At 48.2% G+C, this 24310-nt stretch overlaps 7 protein-coding genes across 7 annotated transcripts in view, besides 1 other annotated feature; 2 read left to right on the top strand and 5 right to left on the bottom strand.

The window, feature by feature from the left end:
* Positions 1–524, bottom strand: part of UA08_03598 (putative 3-oxoacyl-(acyl-carrier proteun) synthase) — a gene marked incomplete at both ends in the record, with an annotated part of 1860 nt that extends 1336 nt beyond the window's left edge. Inside the window, 3 exons of the mRNA XM_020265916.1 lie at positions 68–175; positions 242–408; positions 473–524. Of these exons, the coding sequence (XP_020121709.1) occupies positions 68–175; positions 242–408; positions 473–524 (327 nt within the window). The remainder of the gene's footprint in view (positions 1–67; positions 176–241; positions 409–472) is intronic.
* Positions 525–1024: 500 nt separating this feature from the next.
* On the top strand, positions 1025–2371 carry UA08_03597 (putative agmatinase 2; the record flags this gene model as incomplete). Its single annotated transcript, XM_020265915.1, has 3 exons — positions 1025–1180; positions 1248–1374; positions 1440–2371. 3 exons carry the CDS (start codon positions 1025–1027, stop codon positions 2369–2371), a joined length of 1215 nt encoding a protein of 404 aa, XP_020121710.1.
* Positions 2372–3232: 861 nt separating this feature from the next.
* On the bottom strand, positions 3233–4065 carry UA08_03596 (Cell division control protein 42-like protein; the record flags this gene model as incomplete). The annotated part of the gene is made up of 4 exons (XM_020265914.1): positions 3233–3292; positions 3354–3732; positions 3794–3913; positions 4046–4065. The coding sequence occupies 4 exons, from the start codon at positions 4063–4065 to the stop codon at positions 3233–3235; spliced, it is 579 nt and encodes a 192-aa protein (XP_020121469.1).
* A 180-nt stretch (positions 4066–4245) lies between these two features.
* Positions 4246–4303: a repeat region (Identified by RepeatMasker using a combination of RepBase library and repeat library created with RepeatScout).
* Positions 4304–5206: 903 nt separating this feature from the next.
* On the bottom strand, positions 5207–7320 carry UA08_03595 (Siderophore iron transporter mirC; the record flags this gene model as incomplete). Its single annotated transcript, XM_020265913.1, has 7 exons — positions 5207–5287; positions 5362–5792; positions 5844–6023; positions 6085–6216; positions 6391–6822; positions 6883–7013; positions 7082–7320. The coding sequence occupies 7 exons, from the start codon at positions 7318–7320 to the stop codon at positions 5207–5209; spliced, it is 1626 nt and encodes a 541-aa protein (XP_020121259.1).
* A 7310-nt stretch (positions 7321–14630) lies between these two features.
* UA08_03594 (hypothetical protein) lies at positions 14631–15527 on the top strand (the record flags this gene model as incomplete). Its single annotated transcript, XM_020265912.1, has 1 exon — positions 14631–15527. One exon carries the CDS (start codon positions 14631–14633, stop codon positions 15525–15527), a length of 897 nt encoding a protein of 298 aa, XP_020121260.1.
* Positions 15528–16924: 1397 nt separating this feature from the next.
* On the bottom strand, positions 16925–18906 carry UA08_03593 (hypothetical protein; the record flags this gene model as incomplete). The annotated part of the gene is made up of 3 exons (XM_020265911.1): positions 16925–17142; positions 17214–18695; positions 18843–18906. The coding sequence occupies 3 exons, from the start codon at positions 18904–18906 to the stop codon at positions 16925–16927; spliced, it is 1764 nt and encodes a 587-aa protein (XP_020121261.1).
* Positions 18907–20092: 1186 nt separating this feature from the next.
* UA08_03592 (hypothetical protein) lies at positions 20093–22579 on the bottom strand (the record flags this gene model as incomplete). The annotated part of the gene is made up of 1 exon (XM_020265909.1): positions 20093–22579. The coding sequence occupies one exon, from the start codon at positions 22577–22579 to the stop codon at positions 20093–20095; it is 2487 nt and encodes an 828-aa protein (XP_020121256.1).
* Between the last annotated feature and the right edge of the window lie 1731 nt (positions 22580–24310).

Below are 24310 nucleotides of genomic sequence, written 5' to 3'. Positions count from 1 at the left end.
AAAAAAAAAAACAAAAAAAAAAAAAAAAAAACGAATAGACAGTAATGAGTGGAAAATAAAGAAATACCGTTGCTTCAAGCTGCTCAGTACTTGTAGGCCGCCAAGCAGCATCGTCGAGAGCTTCCTCGGTTGCAGCCATGGCGAGCTGCGCAAATCGGGCCATTTTCCGCTCTTCCTGGGAGTTAATGTCAATACATATATATAAAACGATAGACTTCTGAAAAAACGATGAAATCCGTACATCTCGCGTCAGCCATTCCGACGCCTTCCATCCGCCATCCTTGCGAGTGCCCGGTGGCACAACGGCGGCAATCTGAGAGGGAATCTCAGCGAACCGCGGATGGCGGTCTGCCACATTGACGATGCCGCAGTGGCCGTCTAGTAGACGAGACCAGGTGCGACGGATGCCTTGGAGGGGCGCGAGTTAGAGAAGACATCAACTATGTTCCTGGCAGAGGGAAAGCAAGCGTACCAACACCAAGCGGCGTCACGGCTCCCAGTCCAGTCACGACCACCCTCCGCATGGCATCATGTATGGTAGCGTAGGTGTGCTAGTGCAGTATATAATATATATATCGAGTATATACTCTGACAAGAAAGAACGGTGCGTTGTGATTGGCAAGCAACGACTTCGCGATAGTTCGAAAAGGAAAGATGGTCGAGAAGGGAAAGTCGGCACGATGGCGCTAGTGGAGTGCGGCTATGCCTGTTGCGGCTTAGTCGCTGTAGGATATCTCGCTCTTTTGCCCCTTCAGGCCTGCAGACGAGATGGCGAATGGACGGACTATGCACAGATGCAGTGCCCATATGCATCGGGATGGCCTGAGAAGCGATCCGGGAGACTGCCTGTAGTCGCAGCATCGGGTTGAAGTTTGACGCTCCGATAAGACCTGGAGATACAGAGCGGGGCGGCCCTGTCGGATTAGGAAAGTCGATGCTACAGCTGGATAAATGATAAATTCCTGTGATTCCCCTCATTCTTGCATTTGATGAATTGCCTTGTCTAAACAGTCCTCTTCTAAAAATGTCTATCTTCTCTGTGAAGAATGCCCTGGTGCTGGGCCTCCTCGCGCTGAGCTCATCTCCAGTGCTGGCCCACTCGCATCATGGCCATGAGGACGAGGAGATTGTTTTGACGGAGAGTAAGAAAGCGGAGCTCTTGATGAAATGGGAGCAAGAGGTGTGTGTGCATGATGTTTATCCAACAAATTCCGGAATATACCAAACCAACTAACGTGGATTAACAGTGGTCGTTCTCTGGAGTGTCTACCTTTGCACACATGAAACCCGTCAAGTGCCTCGTTGAGCCTGATGCGCGGTACGATATTGCCATCATCGGTGCCCCGTTTGATACTGCTGTTAGTTACAGGCCGGGTGAGTATCCCCTCATGTTACGGTCAAGTACCAAAACGCTTATAGAATGAATATAAACACAAAAGGCGCCCGATTCGGCCCTCGCGCAATCCGCGCGGCCAGCGCCCGTCAACTACCAGGGACAAGCTTCAATGCACGCGCAGGCATCAATCCATACCTGTCATGGGCCACACTACTCGACTGCGGCGACATCCCCATCACGCCCTTCGACAACGCCCTAGCCTCTCGCCAGATGTACGAAGCGTTCCTCGAACTAGGCACACGGCCAGTAGCAAGCAGCAAGAACAACCAAAGACCCAAACTGGTCACACTGGGAGGCGACCACAGCGTTGCCCTCCCGGCACTCCGTGCCCTGTACCAAATCTACCAAAAGCCCATCACAGTCCTCCATTTCGACGCCCATCTCGACACCTGGAATCCCGTGCGCTACGCATCGTACTGGCTCTCGGAGCAATCGCGCTTCAATCACGGGAGTTTCTTCCACATAGCCAGCAGCGAAGGGCTGATCAGCAACACGACGTCGGCGCATGCGGGGATACGCACGCGCCTCACGGGCGTCGATGATAGCGACTACACCACGCCGGGCACGCCCGAGCAAGGGTTCATGCGCATACATGCAGATGACATTGACGATATAGGCACCCGGGGTGTCATTGACGCGATTATTGAGCGTATCGGGCTGGACTCCGAGCAGCCTGTTTATTTGTCGGTGGATATCGACGTGCTCGATCCGGCTACTGCGCCGGGCACGGGCACGCCGGAGCCCGGTGGGTGGACGACGCGGGAGATGATTCGCATTCTGCGTGGCATCGAGAAGTTGAATGTTGTTGGCGCGGATATCGTGGAGGTGAGCCCTAGTTATGATAATGTCGGCGAGACCACGGCGCTGGCGGCCGCGCAGGTGGCATTTGAGATTATTACGAGTATGGTGAAGGCTGGCGTGGAGGGGCCGGGGGAGCAACTGGGGGGATGGTATGGGAGGAAGGATGAGCTGTGATATCATGATCTCCTTGTAGTACGTGCGAACGTAGTTTAATCAAGGTTCTTCAAATTCGAGACTAGTTGAGTAGTAACATGAACAGGAGAAGGAAATGGACCATTCAAAACGCCGAATGTGATTTGCACGAGACAGACGAGGAGAATGCAAAGGAAAGAGGGGGAAGAAAAAGAAGGGATTGTATGATGGAAGAAGACAGAGATGCCGATGGATGCTAAATTCGAGATCCATTGTATTCTGCAAACCCATCCTGTCCACATATCCCAACGAACGAGTATGATACGGAAGACGATCTAGCTGCCGAATACGTGTAGGAAAGAATCGAGTAATCGAGCGTCACGGAATCAAGACTGACGGGCGAGTGAATGTGATAAAGCGACGGTCTGGCTGTCAAATACGCATTGGATAGGATAGGCCCAACAAAAACCCCGCTCTCAAAAGCCAAAAAAAAAAAAAATAAAAAAATAAAAAATAAAAAAACGCAGGAGGAAAACGACGGACGGCCAAGGGTAAGAGAAAAAATTGATCGTTTGAGATAATGGAACCACGTATGTACATAGGTTACAACGCATCTTCTTGTCTATCAAAGTGTCACCCACTCGTGGACAGCAGCATCGATCTGAAGATCAGTTTTCTTGGTTTGGTTCTCTGATATGGAAAGAAGAAAAGATGTGTCGGAAGTGGAAAAAAGGCAAAGAAAAAAAGAAAAAGAAATCCGGACGCCACATGATATCAAATTTGAAAACGAATTATCCAGACCCAAATGGACTGACTTTCAAGTGGAGTGTGTGGTGAGAAAAAAAAAGGGAAAAAAAAAAGAGAGAGAGAGATTCGCAATCGTCGGTTTCTTCTCTTGTTTGTCTACAGAAGAACGCACTTGGGCCTCTTCTTGGGGGCGGGCTCGAGAGCAGCAACGATAGCCTGTTTGTACCGTGAGTATCTTTGGGATTGACGTTGGGCGAGGGGCAAGACAGAGACAAACCTCGTCGAAAACGTCCTTTAGTTTGTACTGCGTCAAGGCCGAGCATTCGACATACTTGACAGCGCCCAGCTCCTTGGCCATGCGGTCACCATCCTCCTTGCGCACGGGCTGCATCTTCTGTTTGGACAGCTTCTCGCGCACGGCAGGGTCATCTCGCAAATCGGTCTGGGTACCGACGATCAGGCACGGAACGCCGGGGCAGTGGTGGTGGACTTCCGGAAACCATTTTTCACGCACGTTCTCGAACGAGGCCGGCGAGGTCACGGAGAAGCAGACGAGGAAGACATCGGTTTGCGGGTAGGACAGCGGACGCAGGCGATCGTAATCCTCTTGTCCGGCGGTATCGAAGAGGCCGAGAGTGTAGGGCTCGTCGCCGATCCTATTCGCATCGCATCGGTCAGCATGGGATGCAGTCATACGAGTCAGCCAGATAAACTTACATGACTGTCACCGCATAGTTATCGAATACAGTTGGCACATATTCTGAGGGAAACTTATTTGTGGTGTAGGAGATCAAGAGACAGGTCTTGCCAACAGCACCATCCCCAACAACAACACATCTGTCGGGAGCAAGCCGAGGTCAGCACTGTGTATTCTAGATTGAAAGGACAATTCACGCATGCCACATGTTGCCGCACACCCAGAAATGCTGGAACATAGTGCATAGGAAAAAAAAAAAAGAGTGCACGCACTTGATTGTAGCCACAACCATCTTTTGCTACTTTCCTTATTGCTGATCGCCTTTCTTTTCCTTTTTTTTTTGGTCTTTCTTCTTTCTGCCTTGCTCTTCTCACTCAGGATGCTCCTGTCTGTGCAGAGCTGGTGAGGGGGGGAGGGGAATGGGGAAAAAGGGAGTCAGAGTCTCAAAGGACTGCTGAAACGTTCGATTGAGCAAGCCGAGGGGGCGAGGCGAGATGAGACGAGACGAGACGAGACGAGACAACACAAGAAGTCGATAAGAAAGGCCAATGTGAAAATAGCGATAGACACAGGAAGGAGACTGGATCAAATCGAAGACGAGAGCATCGGAGGGAGAAGAGGGTGGAATGCAAGACGGTGGTGGCAGCAGTCAGAATAGATAGGGATGATGTCTGTCTGGGGCGTGACTTTGCTGCGAGTATCTCTCTATGTGGGGCTAGCCATGCTGTCTGTTTCTACTTTTTATACAATTGTTGTACTGCGTATTTAGGTGACTAGGTAGCTAGTTAATGCTAGTATGAATATGAATAGCTATTCTGCTTGATGGCTATTGTCTACAGCGTTTTGATTGTCTGCAGTCTTGCTATTGAGCTCTTCCTGGCAGTCCTTGACAACTGTCAGTCTCACCATCTAATAGCTCAACAGCTGCCATGTCACATTCCTTGACGATAAGGACTGCACCATACTCCCAGCAATGCACTGGTGACTAGGCAAAATGGTGAATTAATTTTAAAGCAGACTCCTGGAAGTGAGCCAAAAAACAGAAGAAAGAAAAGATCAAAAAAGGAGAAAACTAACTCAACACTAACAAAGAAGCTAGCCTCAGCCAAAACAGACAAACACATCAAAAGTTATCCGCAGGCCCATTTCAACACCAAACAGTGAAATGATATGTTAAACCTTGGCCTGGGAAAAAGAAAATTACACAAATAAAAATGGATATCATGCTTTTTCTAATGTAACTACTTGGGTAAAAACACTGTTGAAACTTGACTGTCTAGTATCTGCTGCTGCCAAATGATATGCTTGCTTGTATGTCCGCTGTCCATGTATCCAGTACGCAGTGAACACATCAAAAGTCATAGCTCGTAATTCATCATCGTTTTTTTTTAATCTCTGTTGCTTATATATATACGAGTCGATAGTATGTACCGTCACTCCTCCAGGGACGACCGACCTGCTGCCCCATTTGCTGGTCTGTGCTCCGAAGCCCTGCGTCTTTTTCTTGGGCCCATCTGAATTTCTGTCAGTCAAAATACAACTAAACCAAAAGAAACAGTAACGAAGAGAGAGAGAGAGAGAGAAATACCTTGTCCAGTTGGTAGTCTTTCATAGTCAAGCTCAACGGAACAATAGGGAGCGCCGCCAAAATAGCCAGACATAGCAGATTGTTCATCGTCTCCTGGTATGCACGGTTGATCGCTATGCGCGTGGCCGAGCCCATTGGATAAGAGAGAGCCGTGGTCAGTTTACCAAAAATCTCCTCCGCCTGGTCCTGACTCTCAGCTGGCAGATATTGCCTCAGCTTCCTCGGGATCTGATGTGTCCAAACCGCTCCTGAAATCGCTGCTCCGACGGCACCGCCCATCTCAAGTGCTGTCAGGAATATGGCTGTCGCACCTGCTACCTCCTGATGCTGCGCCGATGCCTGTACTCCAAGCTGCACCGGCACGTTGACCAGTCCACCGCCAGTGCCGACGAGGACCTGCGTACCCAGAATCTGGAGTACGGAGCTCCCCTCTTGACGGTAAAGCAGCATGGCAACCAAACCAAGAATATATACTATCGTACCGGCAACGACATAAATCCGATAGCGGCGAGTGTACTTAATCAGTAGCGATACTATAAATGCTGCAATTGTTGAGGTGAAGGAAAAGGTTTGCGTAACCCGACCCGCGACAGCAACGTCGTAGTTCTGTACCACCTGCAAGTAAGAGTACAAGTACGGTTGGACCGAGAAATAAAAGGCCACTGCGACAGTAAGTTTCTTGACGGGAGATGGGGAAGAAGGCGCCACAGGGTATGCACATACTGAAGTAGAAAAACGCCAGGGCACAGCCGGCCAGCGCGGTTCGTTCGGTCAACAGATGCAGAGAAAGCAGCGGCTTCGGAGCCAGTTTCCGCGAGGACTCCCACGCAGGAAACAGAACAAGAAATACGCAACCTAGAACCAACATCAAAATAATCCGATTGTCGTGCCACCCACCCTTGGAATTCGCAGCTAAAGTGAGCGGTATCAACAACAACGAGACGGCCGCAGAGAGCAGTAGCAACCCCGACATATCCAATTCCAACCATGTCGAGCGCAGGGACTCGTAAAAAGTACGGTGCTGCTTACGGCGCCTCTGCTTGATCAGTCGTAGCCTCTTGGCTTTACGTTGATTAAAGAGGAGCGTCAAAGCAAGCGGCAGAAACGTCGCCGGCAGGATAATCGCCCACATCCCATATCCCCATCGCCATGACGCATGTGCAAGGATTGAATCCGCAATCGTCGGTCCGATCCACACCGTGACTAAGAAAGGGAATTCCGGTAGAAGAGCAAAGAGCGCTCGGTTCAGAAGATCGCTACTGTCGGCGATGAACACCTGCTGGAGAATTTGAAGTCCTGTCGATCCGGCTGAGTAGAAAATCTGCGCAGAGGCATAGGTCTGCACGTTGTTTGAGGCAGCCATTTGAATATAGCCAAGCACATAGATGATGATACTAAGACAGAAGGCTTCGAACCGGCCGAAGACATCTGCCATCTTTGCCATGGGCGGTTTGATCACAGCTATTTTTTTTTACCCCCAGTCAGCAGCGTACATTAATAAATGGCTGGACGACGACCCACCATTAACGACATTCTGCACCACCAGAACCGTCGAAATCAAAGAATGTTTGCTAAACGAACTGGTAGCATACACCGCGAGCGACGCCACCGTCTGACCTTCAAGCGAGGTACAAAACGCCATGAGGAATATCCTGCGAAAGATGACAAATAAGCATTGGCGTGAAACTGGCACCTGCCATCGCATTGCGCCCTTCCTTACCCAAGGTATGCAATCATGAGAGATCGCTGCGTCCAGGTCAGGTTGATCGCCTCAATCTTGCGAACGCCATCCTGAACATCACTCCCGATGCTAGACCCATCGCCGGTCTCATTGTCCGGCTCGTATACCGAGTGCGGATACAGAAGCCGGTCTTCCTCCTCTTGGTCGCCCATCGCATGCTCTGGGTTCGCCGTTGTTCCATAGGAAATGAAGTTCGAAGCGGCCTTCAACAGGGTCATGCCGGCAAAGAGTGTCCGATGTATCCGTCGGCAAACCAGTAAGTTGGAAAAACCTGCCCGGTCTTGTTTCTTGCTTGGTTATGAAAAGTCCATATGCTTTGAGAGTCGGCGTGGGTCGGCGATGCGGTCGAAGAGCGGATACGCGGGGGGGAGGGAGGAGAAGGCGGAGAAGACAGCGAGCAGGTAGACGATCACATACACGACCGAAGAGTGTATATCTACTCCGTAGTTCTTGAGGGGACTAGCTAGCTCGCTAGACGCGCGGTCTACCGGGATATATAGCGAGGTCGAGGACGAAACAAGACATCCGGACAGCCGACACGGACCGGAGGCAAGAGCGGCTGGTCGCACGATAATCGATGGGAGAGGGGCGAACAAAACCAATAGCCCGTATAATAAATAAATAATAATAAATATTTTACGGACCCGACGAATGACAGACAAGTGTCCTGAAGAGTCTGAAGGCTAAAGAGTAGCTTGATCGTTTGAGTTGGGAGGATTACCTTAGTCACTTGGCTGTGGTGGGGGCTGATGATAGCTAGACTAATGCGGAATTATCTCGATCAGATAAGATCTTTTGTGTTGCAGCAGGCCTTTTTATCGCACCGAAGACGGAGTTGTTGTGCGAGTATCACTACTATACCTACTATACAGTCGATATACTTAACTACGCATATTATATGTATATCATTAGCACATAGAGAGATCGTTTCCTTTACTCCGGCTTGTGCAAAATCAGGATTCGGGCCACGGCTCAGGCACCAATGGCCTCGATCTAACATGCACGCCTAGTCACTAGGCGCTGCACGCTGCCCAACGCCGAACATCGATCAGCCCTGCTCCTTGCCGATTTTCTTCACCTGCGATGTGTAAGTGATGTGGTCCGCATGACTAACTACGAGTATGATGAGTGTGTCTCCGGTTGACGACGACGAGGATACTCCCGTCGAAATAGTCGCCGAGCCGCCCCATCCGCCCACGTGATTTCCCGCAACGGAGCACGTGCGGTATTGGCTGTGATTGGCTGTCTCTCTTCTTACCTTGCTGCCAGTTACCTCTGAAGAACACGGCGTTCCTTCTATTCATTCCTTTGACAAGCAAAGTAATGGTGGTCCGCCGTAAGTGCTATCTTCCATATTGTCTCGTGATTGCCTACTCAGTTCTGATAGCTTCTAGTCGACACCCATGGAAGCATTCTCTGCGAGAGGTTAACCATGTATACCGTTCGTTCGTTCAACTTGGCGATATCAAAAAGCCCAATATTATCGACATCAAAACGGACAGCCATATATATGGCTGGTACATGGACGGACTCTGCATCACTAGCTTGCCAGTTCCTTTCTGTGTGGTGAAGTCATCTAGACACAAAGCTAACGCTCTATGAATGTCATGCTGGAAGTGTACGAGGTCTTTCCCTTATTTCTCTTCACTAATCAGCGCCTCCATGGTCATGCAGGTCCAGCATTCTCCATTCCAGAAAAGAGAGCGCGCTAACCAGCAAAGTCCGTTCGTTCTATGTTGCTTCCGCCAAGGGCTAGAAGGGTAGATCTACTTCATACTACCTCTGCTGATCTCGTTCTACCGTATAATGCATGCATGCATGGAGTTGATACTGTAGCATGTGATCAGCTGACTAAGGAGGGACCGCTTGTATCGCCGTATGCGATACCTGGGAAGGTCAATGAAGCCTAGCGGTGAGGGACAGATACATGGATGAGCATGTGCTGCACTCCCAGGAGGACCTCACTACATACTCAAAAGCCTCATTGAGAAGAGAGGCTGCTGGCAAAGCGTATGCTAACTTCTCTTTTCTTCTCTTATTTCTCTTCCTTCTTCAGGATATGTAGCAATGTTCTACCAGAACAGCTCATCCTGAAAGAAAAATCACACCAGATAAAACCAATGTTTATCAAAATTTCAACTCTTGCAGTATGTTTCTTGACCAGTTGTCATTACGCATTGAATATGATTTGGAAATAACTTGCACACTTGTCTGCAGTATATCGCAACGTTTCGCAGCTCAGATGCCTGAACCGAGAGAACTATGGCAAGTTACCGTCGCAAGTTCAACGCTCTCTTTTCCTCATTTCAGTCGTTATATCTAAATTGCAGTGCAAGATATCGAATCTCGGATGAACAGAGTGAGAGAATTTCATGCAGCCAGAGTCTGTACACTTGGAACTCGCCTCGATAATCATGATCAGAAAGAAAGCAGAGACAGGTTGCATACAAGATCCTTGAATATTACAGAAAATACCTAGGTAGATACATCATACAAAGACAAAGACAAACAATACCTCTCAGCTACCAGTCATCACCGGGAAGAAGTTCCAACTTGGAATGTTCGATACTCTACTGCTCTCTGATCTCGAGAATGGCTATTGATTCAATAGCAGAACGGATTATAATAGTTATCCACGTTATAGGTTAAATAAGCCACCGATCTTACCTACCTAGATGCATAGAAAAAAGATGCTATTTGACTTTGCTATATCAAAAATAGTGGTATCTATCTAGGCACCTAGGTATAGATTGTAGTGGCCAAGTACCTAGTTTGTCGACATGGGCTAGGTAAACAGTCTTTTAGGAAAAGACAGCTGTTCAATTCACGAGCATTTTGCATATGATTTTTGTGAATCATTGATTAACGTTCAATCAATCGACCAAACCCTTTTACAACGAGATTTGGACATATGCAGGGAAACCCCAATTGGGTAAGTAGACAAGTCACCGAAAACTACCTGACAGAATAGCCATGCTCTTCTATACCAGGATAGATGATTGCCCTAATCCTCCCACGAGGCTCAGGTGAGCGAGTACTCCGAGACATCTCTAAGACTGCAGGCACAATAATCCATCATAGGGTTGCATCCGAGGTCTCGATTATGCGGTGCAAGAATTCCATGTTCAATCCCCATGATGCTCATCGATAATTTACGTGGTGCTCTGCATAAATCATAAACAGCTTCCCCATCAAGAAAGACCTAAGATAAACCATGCACTGCCACATGATAATCGGTTACCTGGCGACAATATAACTAGTAATTGCAAGATGCAACCGAGCTATGGTTCGCGTTCTGGACCTCATATTACTACTACTTGAGTACGTATATGAAGGTTGACTAGGTCCCGGAATAGGATCCACTATCCGTTGAAGCGATGCAATTTTCAAGGACATCTTGTCACTGCGCCGCCGGGGAAATCATCTTTTGGCTTGCCTCCGGTGCGCGTTGCATGTGCTAAGGAATTTAGTACTGCTACTATGGAGTTTGCTGTAATTAGTAATTTAGCCTGCGCACAGTGCACGGAGGGCTCGGCAAGTCCGGCAAGATTTCGCTAGCATGAGACAGACGTACGTAGCTTACTTTCTCCCATAGTCAGAGTAAAAAAGAACTTTCAGGGTTCAAGGTTGTTGTTCATTTTATCAATTGCACCACGTCTCGTATTCATCATGTAGGTTCACCGTTCTGTAGAATACCGTAATGCACCTAGGTCGGAGTACGCCGCGAATCCGCCTAATCCTATGAGCGAGACTCAACTTAGTTAGCTAGTTGATAACTGCAATTTATCTGCTCTGGACTTATTCTGCACCCATTACGTACTAAACATGACCGGAAAGGCCGCGTACTTGGTAGCGAACAGCAACACGGCAGGCCATAATCGCAACTGGGCCAACGCAGATAGTAGTCAGATACAGTGAATGACTCGACAAGTAACGGCACTACTGAAGAATGCTTTGGGTTGCTCTTCATCGACAATTCGACGGCTCCAATGATCGACATATATATGAGAGGGCTTCTTCAATAACAGTCAAGTCTTTTGTCTTGCGCATCCATTACGAGTCATGGACGCCGTCGAACCCTCACGGGAACGAGATTTGCGCCGAATTCAATCGTCTGCCTAGACCATACATTTATCAGGATTGATTGGGGGCGCTTTTCTTTGAGCGATCCTTCTCTCGCCAAAAAGACAGGACTGGACCAAGTCACCTGACCGTCTCTTCATGCGGCGTGGCAACGGTCCCAAATCGAACAAAGAAAAGGAAATGAATGAAAACTCTCCGATTTGGCGGCTAGCGGCTGATTATCGAGTCCGAGGTCGACGCTACTGGAGATTCCGGGCAATGGGAGAACAGAACGGCGAGAGAATTAAGCAAGGAGCACCGTCATTGGACCGAAGGATTCATAATTCATCCTTGCATTCTGTCTGGCACGATGATAAAGTTCAGCCTTGGATGAAAAAGGCAGTTGACGTGGAGTGGCGGCGTAGGAGTGAAAGAATGGCGAGATCTGTGCATGCGAGATGAGCGCCGATTATGTATGCCGGGCTTTGTTGTGCGCGTTTCCCCTCGTTGCATTTCTTTGATTGCGGAGTACTTCGTAGAGAGGCGCGAGATAGTAGAGAAGTAGTTTGGTGGGAGAGAAAGGGAATGGCGTGTGGTGTGTTTGTTGTTGTTGTTGTTGATCGAAGCCGACTAGCGATCGATCTGTTCGGGGAAGGAGCCTGCCGAGTGAAAGAGGAAGGCACGGCCTTCCGCCGTGGCTTCGTCGTTCCTTCTGCTTTCGTCTTCGTCTTCGTCTTCGTCTTCGTCTTCACTCTTGCTCTGCACTCTCTTCCTTGTGATGCTCGCAACACCTGCACTACTACTTCGTACCCCGTACTGCGTGATGATCAGGAGGAGCACAGAGCGCAGAGTGACACGGAAAACGATCAGACGATCGACGGCCCTTCATCTGTTTCCTCAGGCTTCTTTTCTTTGTTGCCGGCTGTCCACTACCAGGCAGGCCAACGGCTCCTCTCCAACCCCCCCACAGCAGATAATACGCACTGCTACCTACTACTACAAGTCTGCTATGATCCATGGCTATTGTGGGTGCATGTCGAGATATGCACGGTGTACTCCGTGCGCTGATAATCCGGCCGCCAGAGCCTCAGCCACTTTCGGTGGGAATCGAAATTGATTCGAGTCTCTGCAACTACATGACTAACTACTATTATTAGTTAACTATTTTTGATTAATAAAAGACTAGAGTGCGAACGCCAAAAAGCAACTACTACGACCACGGTCACGCACTAGGACCAACTAAGCACTAAAATCGACTACACAGCAGACAACTACATCCCTCGTCGACCGATGCTGCCCTCTAGTGGCTCTAGTCTCCGCTGCCAGACAAAGAGCCAGGCGCACTATATGCCACTAAGGCCCGCGCTAACTGGCTTAGATCATATCGAATGGTGGAAACGAGGCGGCGTCTGCGGCGCAGGTCGTAATACTCACCAATTATTATTTCTTTTTATTCATCACCACCATCTTCTCACTTGCTCCGGCGAGTGTCGTGCCGAAAAACCAAAAATTAAAGGGTATCGGCGGTTGGCTGACGAATGACAAATCTGGCGCACACCCTCCAGACAGAAAGAAATATTAAAGACAGAGCAGGCGACTCCATACATAGTTATAATATCCTCAATAATACATACGGCGCTGCGGTCAACATGCATTGAATGCAACGATGTGCTGGCAATCTATCCTGACGGGACTTGTTACGCGGCAGAAGGGGAGGGGGCGTGTTTTATTGCTCATCTAGGTCCATCACTCTCATTCTGTGGTTGCACTGGCCAGGGTGCTCGCCGTTTCTATTCGTCCAAAAATCCCAGCAGAACGGTAAGCTAAAACTTGGTGCAACTTGGGTGTTGCCTCGCGCCCAATCGACCTGTCTGCTGATGTTGGTCGTGCAGGAGGAGGAGTCTTTTGCCATACCTTTCTCGTTTGCTCATTCGACTCCCCTCGTGTTCTCTATACGACTCTCGCCCCTCAATGACGAAAAAAAACTAGGATGTGAAGGGTCTTAATTGACGCATTTGTCCTTTGATTGCATTGTCCCAAATTGTTCTCCCACTTCAATCTTGCTGTGTGTCTCGGTGAGGTATGCATAGGGACGGAGAAAAGATAACGGACACTCGGCTAACTTGATCGGCCCTGCCAATCTCAATCATAGCCTTGTCCTTCCCTTTCCTGTCCACTTGCCATTTCCTGCTGGCTAGGAAGGATTCTGCCTAATTAGCCGGCGCCGTTTTTTTCCTTCCCCTTTGCAACACTCTTTGGGGCTGCTGCCTCGCAAGCGTCATTTCTTGCTAACCCTCCATACGTGCTCTTCACGGGGAGTCCTCTTTTAGCAAGTTCTAGCGCAACTTGAACTCCACTCTATGGATCCATCCTACTTGCTCGCAGATCTATTAGAACGGGATCGGATGATTCTCACAATGCACATTGGGTCCAGAATTTGACAGCGGCATCCATGTTGGTCAGCCTGAAATGCAGACCCTGGCCCTGGCTGGTCTCTAGCATCTGCTACACCAGTTATGCAGGCCCTATCAGAGTCAATTAAAACCCGACCTAGCCCAATTTATAGGTTCAACTTTATGCAGAAGACAGAAAAAAAAAATGATGCGCCGCATTTAACGTCGGTTTTCTTTCTTTGGCCGAGACATCGAGTTATTCCCCACTCTCGATAGTCGTCGTCGCTAGATGAAGGGAGTATTAAGACTCTAAGAAAGTCGCTCCATTATTCAATCTGCCTTGGCCCATGACACATTGCGACGTTCATAAAATGTACCCATGTCTTTGTTTGCCTGACTCCCACCAGACATCACCTTGTTCCTTTTCTTTCCCTCTTTGGCAAACGTCTCAACTCTCTGCCTGCTTATACAGCCATTGACGTGCCATTATTTCGTTCATCATCCCCACCCCTCCAGGACAGACCCTGATAAATAATAAAAAAAAAGATCCTTGTCGTTGTTCAAGTATGCGCCAGGAAAAATCTTCCTGGATCTGCTAAGCTTTTCTTTTACTCTCTCTTTCTTCTCCTGAGATTCTAAGAAACCTGAGCGAGGGCTTGCTTAACCATATCCTGTTTGGACACGGCTTTCTCCGATTATTTTTTTGTTCTCTTCTCTCTAGCGAGAGACGTTCGGTTGATAAACCCAGGCTCAGAATTGTCTTGCTTGTTCCAGTCCTCGAGTTTCGGTCGAGGCCTTGCGCTAAACAAAGGCTTCGTTTGCTAGGGTGACTGATCAACATTTAAAGTCATTGCCACAAGTCAAGAATATACAGTAATCAGCTCGTGCACTGTATATTGATCTTGATTTCGGGGGGTTTCTCCGGTGCCTGAACAGTCAGGGGGGGGTAAATAACAAAGCAGGGTCTTGATTGATTCTCCTTTTTATCACATCGCATACATTCTGGACCTCGCACGTCTTTCTCTCTACTCCTGAATTCACGGCTTAAGGGGATAAAGATAGATACAGCAACCATGTCAGCTGCAACAACTCAAATGTCTATTAGTGCGCTTTTGAATCCACCACAACAAAATATAGGCACAAAAGATGCACGCCAAAATCTTAACCTACCACTTCACAAAATGCAAATCGATGATACACACAACGGCAAGCACCGTCAGAAGAGAGGAGCAAACTCGCCGAGCCATAGCGATCATGTCCAGGAAAGCTCACTAGGCATCGATAACAAGCAGCAACAGAAAGGCTCAGCCGATTACCGGTACGAGCGCTTCGATTCGGTTTCCAGCACATCGTCGACGGCGATAAGTGAGCGGCGAAGAGCCCCTCGGCCTAAATACACCGATGAGGAGATGTACTTCATCTGGTATCATCGCGTTGATCTTGATGAAGACTGGAAGGATTGCACAGATGCGTTCAACAGTCAGTTCCCAGGGCAAGGACGCTCTGAGCGAAACACGCAGGGCATTCAGTGCAAATTCTATCGATTCATCCACGCCAAAAAATGCCCAACTGTGCGCGAACAACGACGGCTTAAAGATGGCGAATTCATGGCTCGTGGTCGACCGTCTCGTGAACGGATGCCCAAGTTTGGAGTTATTGAATGGTGTCGCGTATGGTATCCGTGGATGAAAACCAAGCATGCTATTGCTGGTCTTCAACCAGGTCCGCAACTGACCCCGATCGAACCAAACCACACCATCAGTAGCACCAAGGACGCCTATAACCACAACCACAACCTAGCTACTGCCTCTGATAAGCGGATGATGATGCGAACATATAGTCATTCTTCTATTTCCTCTTCGATGGCTTCAGTCTCATCCTCAGAACAGTCCACTCCTGAGCCATACACACCGAGCTCTTACTCGGAAGAGATAGTCAGTGAAGAAGAAGAGGAGGAGATGGGATACTAATCTACCTCCTCTCTGGATGTGACTTTCTTTTTTTTTGGGAAAAATTCCTTGATATATTCTCACATCTACTCCTTCCTTCCTATTCTCCTGCATTCATGATCCGCTTCAATCTGTTCTGATTTTATGTTTTGGAGAGGCTATCTGTCGCTACTGCATTGACATGGTCGGAAATCTCGGTGGTATACTTCTTTTTTTTTGTTCTTGTCTCAGCTTATTCTCATTACTCTTCTCTTTCGGTTTCCCTAATCATTTCTTGGTGTTTTTTTTTCCCGTCATGTTCTTTGCTATTCCCATTGATCGAAAACAAGAACATGTACGGAAACTATACATACATACTCTTCCTTTGGATGGGTGTAGTTTTGAGCCTTATTATTTCTTTGTCTCACTTCCTCGTCTATCTCACTTCCTCTTTATTGGATATATGCTGGATATATTGGTGGATTCGTCTGCGTTCTCGTTCTTTGTTTTTATTTTATTTTTTCCCCGTCTTGCGGTGGCTTTGTTTGTCTTTTTTGGTATAACTCCAAATCTATTTCTTCCGTGCTATCTATGCTTATTTGCCTATCTAAATGATAAATCGCTCAGCATCATGCTGCTTTATGCTCAGCCCAGCTCAGGAATTCTCACAGGTATAGGGCTAGGCTTCTGATCGAGATATCTCAGTTTGATTTCGGGTAAATACTCAAGAAGCGGTGTGCCAACAAGCTGACTGAGCTGGTTGCCGTTCCTCTATCATTTATCCATTATGGAGAAGAGCAGCCATCATCGACCCGAAGTATCTGTCAGACAAATGCAACAACGATGTGAAAGCCGTCGTGGCGGGCCTACGGGTTGTTCTCAGGTTAATTCGCACTGCGCCTCTCCCAAAAAATACCTGGAACCAGTGCCAGTAAACGACAATCCAACTTCGTACTGGTGGCCGTACTCGAGCAGCGATATAGAGAAGATTCCAGAACGAGCATCTCATCCGCTGGATGAAGGAGAGAAGGCATTCACGCTTTACTACCTAGTGGGCTCGGCGCGCATGGGCCTCGACCTAGAGACTAGTGTCGTCGACTTGCAATGTAAAGTGCATGGAGTCAAGGGGCTCAGAGTCATGGATGTGAGTGTGTTCCCGGAACAGATCAGCGGACATTCAATGTCGCCTATTGCTGCAATGGCCTTCAAGCTTAGCCAAATGATTAGAGAGGAACATACCCAATTCTCTGCACATCTCTAGTTATTTTGCTTTTGAAATACACATGTACTTCGATTAGTTACCCTGTTTATTTACCAAATAAAGTACAAATATTAGGTATTAACTATATATATATATGTGCACGTTCAATTGATATGTCAACCAATAATAGATCATGGCGGATAGATTGCTGATTAGATCCTAAATTAATATTCTTTACTTAATAATCTTCATCGTCGTCGTCATCTCCAACATAATCATACATATACTTTTTATAGTCATCATCAAATCCCCCCTCTTCATCAAACTCATTAATGTCATACTCCTCGTCATCAGACGCCGTTGACCGATACCGACGATATATACTTGGTTTATCGTCGTATTCATCTGCAGACGAAAGCTCTTCGTCGGGGTAGTCGTTTGCGGGATTGTCTTCCGCTGAATTTGATTTATTTCATTAGCTTAACACACAAAAAGAAACTGAAAGAAGGAAGGAACATATAATTTACCGTTCGAATCTACATCGTCGCCATCCCAGTCGACCTCGGAGTCTTGGTCGTCTTCCAAGTATTGATCCCAGATCTCCTCGTCATCGGAAGTGATTACGACGACGCCAATGTCTGTGCGTGTTGGGCCAATGGTGCTGATGCCGTTTGCTGCATTGGCTTCGGCTAGTGGATCTGTGTATCCGGTTATGTCTGATTGTAGCTTTTGTTGTGGTAGCTGAGGCGCCGTGTGTAACGGGATGCGGATATAGGTGTCGTACACGTACTCGCCGTCACTATCTGCTTCGTGCATAGTCTTGTCTTCTAAGGCGTATTCCTCCTCGTTTGTGACATATGCTGAGAGTGCGGCTGTTTTTCGAGGAGCTGGATGACGGGGCTGATATTTCAAGGGTGTTTTTGGCTTCGGTGCAATAGACACATGTGCATTTGCGGTAGTTGATGGTGATTTGTGAACAAGACCGTCCATTTGGTTTTCCTCTGATTCTATATCTAGCATCACCTGTTCTAGATCTGCGGCTAGCCTGTCTAAATCATCTGCAGTTTGTTCGTATTTGGTCGTCAAGTGTTCTTTGGCTGCCGAGATAGCGGGTTGATGCTGTGCTCTCCAATTTTTCTCGGCTTGGTTAACGACGGGTCGCTTTCTTGTTGAAGGCCCAGATTTGGTTTCTGGAAGTTGGGAGTTAGACTGCTGAGCTGCCTTAGGTTGAGCAGCGGCAACCTGAGACTGGGCCACCGTGTCCAACTCCACATGGCCATCTGCTTTCTTCTCCAGTGTCTGCAACACTGATGCACCTCTTAGCGAAGGTGATCGAGTAAGTTTCTCGACCAGAATCGCTCGAGCCCGGTTTGGCGTGCTGCCTTTCTTCGACACTCCGCCTCCAGCAGCTCCCTTAAGAGAATCCATGGACGTGCTTGGCCGCGCAATATGGAAACGCCGGAGAGAGGTTGGAAATGCAGAGGGAGTAGCACTGAGTGGACGCGTGCGGCCGCCGCTGCTCTCCTTTTCCTCTGAAATAGACGAAGCAGGAGTGACACGCGCATCATCATCACTAGTCTGCAATGGAACTTCAGTCTCCTCTGATTTCGGCAAAAACTGACCCAAAGGCTCTTGGAGTCGTTTGCGTTTAGCCTCGAGTTCGCGGCGTCGAGTCTCGGTGCGAATACTTTCATCACGAAACTCTGCGCCTGGAGACGTTGTTCTAACAGTGGGAATGCCGTTCGTTCCTACTGTTGTTGTTGTTGTTGTTGTTGTTGGTCTGGCTGCAGGCTGACGGCGCACTTTGTTGTCGCTCGCAAAGCCCGATGTGCTCACAGACCTGGGACTGCGGAGACGGTCCTGCAGGGCCAGAGCAGCCGCAGGCGATGACGAGGGGATAGAAGAAGAGTCATCATTCCTGGGAGTGGTGGTGCCACTCGGGATTTTCACCCTCTGGAAAATAAAGTCTGTAAAGCGCCGTTTCTTTTGGTGCAGCTCAGACTGGATGTCTATAATCGAAGTTCAGTTTATATCTTGAAAATGTGATTCCCCCTTCGTAATGCCGGTTTTATGGGCATTTTTTATACATGCTGGTAGGGTATGCAAGGTCCCCCCCCGGGGGGGGGGTTGTTGGTTCAACAACGGATATTACTTACAGAGCGTTTCTACCGGCTCCTCTTCTCGTCGACGCTTGATATGGAACTGCTCGGGCGGTAACATTTTCGTTGGCTCTATAGGCCGGTGAGAACGAGTTCTTTTTGTGTCTTCTGCGTCCGTCGTGTGAATATTTCTTTTCCCCCTTGATGTTATGAGTAGACGTGGTTGCAAGAACTTGCCGCAGCCAATTAAGGTCGAGTGGCGGAAGCTGGTCCTGGGATCACGTGACCTGTCGTGATGGACTGGCCACCTAGCCCTAAATATGATATGTTTGGTGTATACTCAAATATATTACATGGTCTAGGCAGGTAAGTGTGATGGAAGAAGAGGATATATGGAGAAGTTGGAAACAGGAAGAACTCTGCCTTGTCTCCTTAAGCCGCGTGCTCACCACGCGTAGAGTGCAGCAAACTTGCATTTAAAACTATGCTAGGGACCTACAAGCTGAAAAAGCGCAATGGCTATCTTGCTAGATCATAATAACATCGAGAAGATTGGCATGGGACAGTTTGGTTACTCGCAATAGGTCAGATATTTAGTTGTTGCGCTATGCTATATTATATAACATCCTATTTTACAAGCTCCTTCCTCGCTGTTTCTCTCGCCCATAATATTCCAACCCATTTCTTTTCTCTTGTGAGTCAACTTGCCTGCGCAGTTCCCATCACAGGACTGAATCACAACTTAATCAATCACTCAAACATTACAAAGGACTTTGAAAAAAAAAAAAGGATAGAATCACAAAATAGTAAAAGTAAACTCGGCGACAGGAAAAAGGAAAAGACAGAACAGAAAAACTGAGCCCAGCCCAATCCAGCCGAGTATTGTTTTTTCTCCTTTATGAATACACTTCGAAACAGGGCAGTTGCAAAAGAAGAAAAGGAAGAAAAAGAAACCTTTTGCAAACCACCCATCAAAAGCCAAAACTTTCGTTAGCCAGCTAGCAATACAAAGGGTTCGAAAAAAAAGTATTAAAACCGGATTTATAAAATAAAAAAGGAAGAAAGGACTCATTTGGCATGGAGTATAAAATCATTTAGACAATGCATAAAATCAAGACGAATACATGAATCAGAAGATAATAATAATAAAAGTAATAAAGAGGGGGGGGGGCATGACAGAAACAAAATTGGAGAATAGAATTAGATAAAACACATAAATGTTGAATTCGATTAAACCACCAAGGATCAAGTCAAGAAAATGGCGGCAAGTTTCCAAACGAAAAAGAAAAACAAAATGTGGGCGTTTTTCATTTTGCCCCTATCTCCTCCTCAGCCCAGCCTGGAAGAGAGGACTCGTTCTGAATAGCTAGACCAAAGCCACTGTGATTTAGACCACCCAGAGCTGAACCGAAGCTGGAAAAGCTCCCCTGGGGCTGATGAGACAGTCCAGCGCGGCCATGAGACGCCTGGTTGCCGTTTGGTCCGAATGGCTCTTGGGAGAAGGACGGTAGGCTGACAGCGCGCGAGTGCTGGATTCGAGGAACACTGAGACTATTTGCGGAACTGTGAGTGGGACCAGCGTGGCCATTGGCAATATTGAGGAAACCGTTTGAAGCCTTTCGTTGGTGAAGGGTATTCTCGATACCTCCGTTGGACATTTCATTAGAGCCTGCTCCGTTGTACAGTGTTGCCTGCTGATTGGCGAGAGCCTGTTGCTGCTGTTGCTGCAAAGTCGCCAAAGTAATGGGATCCGCCAGGCGATTTTCTTGATCCTGGCCCTGCTGAGTAGACACCTGGTTCAGGTACATTGTGAGAGGGTTGCTATTCCCGGAGTTCAGAATCGATGAAGGCGACGACAGATTTTGCAAGGGGGGGCGGTTCTGCTGTCCACCCTGTGAGCCCGATGATCCGGGGGCGGGAGACAACGCGGGTCGTGTTGGGCTTGGCTGGGAGCCCTGGCTGCTACTCTGCTTGAAGCCGTTCAACGGAGATGGTGACTGTTCTTCCAAGCCATTGCGGTTTTGCTGTTGCTGATTGCTATTGCTTGCCTGACGAGGAGGATTGCCGCATCGATCTTTACCAAAGTTGATCTTGAAGCGCTTGTATTCTTCGCGGCCACGCATTCCTTCGATGGCTTTGATGGCATTGGCGATGTTCGTGAAGTTAACAAATGCACAGCTCTTTTCTCTCAGAGTATTGACGAGCTCAATCTCCCCATATTCAGAAAAGTCTTGACGGAGGCGTTCTTCAGTCCAGGTCTCGTCTAGATTCCCAATATACACATTGCGCGAAGCTCCTCCACTGACTGCAAGAGCAATGGCAGGCGGGAGAGCACCAGAGTGCTTACCCCAGCCAATTTTTAGCCGCCGGTTGTGGATCATCAAGCCCTGAAGGTTGCTGAGGGCATAAAATGATGCCGCGGAGGTTGGGTCAATGAATGTGACGAAGCATATATGCTTGTCGGGAATATAACGAATATGATGCAAGAGGCCGCCACGGACTACATTGCAGATCTCCTCGATGGTGGTTTCAGGATGAATATTACCGAGATAGATGGTCCGGTTTCCAAGGTTATTAACACCACCAGCGGTGGTCGCGACGGCGGCTGCAGCAACTGATTGTTGGGCAAGCGCGTTGGAAATTAGATCGCGGTCTGCGCTGTTGAGAACATGGGCATAACCAGGCGCAATGCCAAGGTATTGAGCAGCATTCTGTTGCTGGGTCTTTGATACATAGGCACAGCGATCCTTGCCGTAAAAGACTCGTCGGGGAGCTTGCCACTTGGACTCTTGAGGGAGCTGAGCGACGGCTTTGATGGCGTTACTGATGGATAAGAAGTGCACGAAACCAATGGCTTTCTCCTTGACAAGCTTCACAGTGTCAATCGGACCGAATTTGCCCAGATCTTCCCGTAACTCCTCCTCGGTGATATCCTCAGGGAGACTGCCCATATAAACATTTCGAGAGGCACCTGACTGCTGTACAGCTACAGCGACCGAAGTTGGGACCTGGGAGGGCTTGCCCCAGCCGATTTTGATGTCGTTGCCCTTGATTGCCAGCTTCTTCAGGATGGCATCAGAATGGAAATGCGTAGCAGAGCTGCTGTCAAGGAAAGAGATAAAGGCGCAGTTCTTGTCTGGTAGCAAACGAACGGACTCGATTTGGCCGCTGCGAACGTGGTTCAGAATTTCTTCTGCCGACGTCTCCGCCGGGATATTGCCAAGGTACACAGTGCGGCTGGTGCCTGAAAGCATACCGGGTCCCAGGTGGGCGTTAGATGCACCGAAAGTAGCATTGGTCAAACCAGGGAACCCGCCAATTGGTGACTGTGGTCCGCCTAAACCAGCGAATCCATCTGCAGAGACCAGTCCAGGATATAGCTGGGGGGACAAAGCATTTGGCTGTGCCTGAGTTGGGCTGCCTAGTTGGTTTTGACCGTTCTGGTTATGAGCGGAATTTGCCTGGGAGAAACCGCCGAAATTGGCGAATTGAGGTGATGCGAAAGCGGACGGGGTACCAGGCTGGAAGGGACTTCCAAGCAGGAGCTGGGAAGGAAGAAGCGGAGTGACATTCATGTCGAAGCCGGATCCTAGGTCGTTGCCGTTCTGAATCGCGGATCCGGTGTTTATGGCGGGAATGTTGGCTCGTCGAGAATCACGGTTCCCAAAGCTTTGCTGTACTGAGGGGTTGTTGGAAGCGAATGCGCCGTGGGAGAAGCCTGTGTGATCGGCGTTAAATCCGGACAATTTCGATACTGACGGTAAACGCGAGTTCTTCGAGTCCGCAGTTTGCATGGCGAGCATGTGCGGTGGCAGGACAAGATTGTCCCGTATATTCGACGAGAGTACAGCCGTTTTGACGGATAGACGAGGTCCGGGATCTGATATCACCGGACGCTGGTACGCGAAGAGAAGTGATGAGAAGGTGAGATTGCTATGAATAAATAGACAACCTCTGAATCACTCAAGGTGAAACCCAATATACCATAGACAGGCCCCCAAGTCTCAATGCGAAGCGCGTCTAGTTGATCGACCGTGTGTATATATAATCAACGAGTGAATCCGACGGGATAGCCGGTTCGGAGTCTTCTGAGATTATACCAAGATAGGATAAATCGACTCTCGTCTAAAGCGAAGAAAGTATGCGCGATATGGGTAAGCGAATGTGAGACTACGACGAAGCGATGATTGATCGGACGACAAGTAGCGCACAAGCTAGTAAAACGAAAGTCTTGGGTTGGACAAAAGAATAAGTAAGAGCTGGTTGAGACGAAATGGAATCAGACGCATTGATCACGAAAGGAAGGAAAAGGACCATTCGCTGGAGGGTAATGTTGTTGTTTTCAATTTTTTTACCTTTCCCAATTTAATTATACCGAAGGAGCGGTGATCGGAACGCGGATTATAAACGAGGTAACGAAATGTGAACGGAGCCGAAGAAGAAGAATCAGACAGCTGGGAGGGAAAAGAAAAGAACGAAAGAAAGAAAGAAAAAAAGTAAGGAATGAGGAGAAAGGTATGCAGAGAAAAGAGAGACCAGGAAGGAGGAGAGGACGAAGTGAAGAAGGGGGGAGGATGGAAAAACGGAAAGGAGGAGGAGGAGGAGGAAGGAAAGGAAGCCGCGACCAAACGGGGAAAGGGCTGGCTGGCACTAGCTGCTTAGTATTTGCTGCAATCGGCTCCTTCAGCATGAACAGGACCCAGCGATGCATTACGGCGTAGTTCTCTGCGAGTATCACTGCTAACTTAACTACCCAGATAATTTATTAGACTATGAATGATTGATGGTCAGTGATCCTGCCCCCAACTGAGTTAGTTACCTGTGTTGTCGCCGCGAAGCAGTGCGTACATACAAGAAAAAGAGGACAAGCTGAGATGAATACGGTGGGTACTCTAAGATGACCAAGGGCGATCTCTGTTCCTTACAAAGTACTCAGTACAAACCATAGTTGGTGCTCTTATTATTCAACGAACAATATTGACGAACCGTGTACCGAGAAGAGGTCCTTTGTACGGACTCCGTAATATTGTTTTGAGTATTCATGCCACCGGAGTACAGGTCTCCTACATGTTTGTATCGTAGACTCTTAGTCCCCGCATCTAACTATTGCCGATAATCTAAGAGTAGTCAAGGAAAGCTGCTTCTCTGGTGTAGTAGTAGCTATCTACCCGGGTTATTATTCGATATTGATAAACATCAAATAAATAAATAACGGTATCCGGCTGACCAGGGGTAAGAACCACGGCGGGAATGGCCCCACTCAGCCCTCTGGCTGCCCAATCAGGGCCTTCTCGAGGAGCATACTTCCAATCAGAACGGTTTCTTTCAATTCCTCCATCAAGAATGGTAAACACCAATACCAGCGCCAATGCCAATCAATTCTTAAACCTGCCATCTGGATGTCGATGAGCTCATGTAGTTTTTGCTGTTTCGTTACCAAAAGCTAGTTAGCAAGCATACTATAGACATATGCTTGTGCCTTGCCTGATTACTAACGTCATTTTCATAGCATACACCGCTTGCTT

The sequence above is a fragment of the Talaromyces atroroseus genome (genome assembly GCF_001907595.1).
Source record: "Talaromyces atroroseus strain IBT 11181 chromosome Unknown scaffold_3, whole genome shotgun sequence".
NCBI lineage: Eukaryota > Fungi > Ascomycota > Eurotiomycetes > Eurotiales > Trichocomaceae > Talaromyces > Talaromyces atroroseus.
Note: the sequence above shows the minus strand (reverse complement) of the source record. Positions and strands in the feature narration are given on the sequence as shown.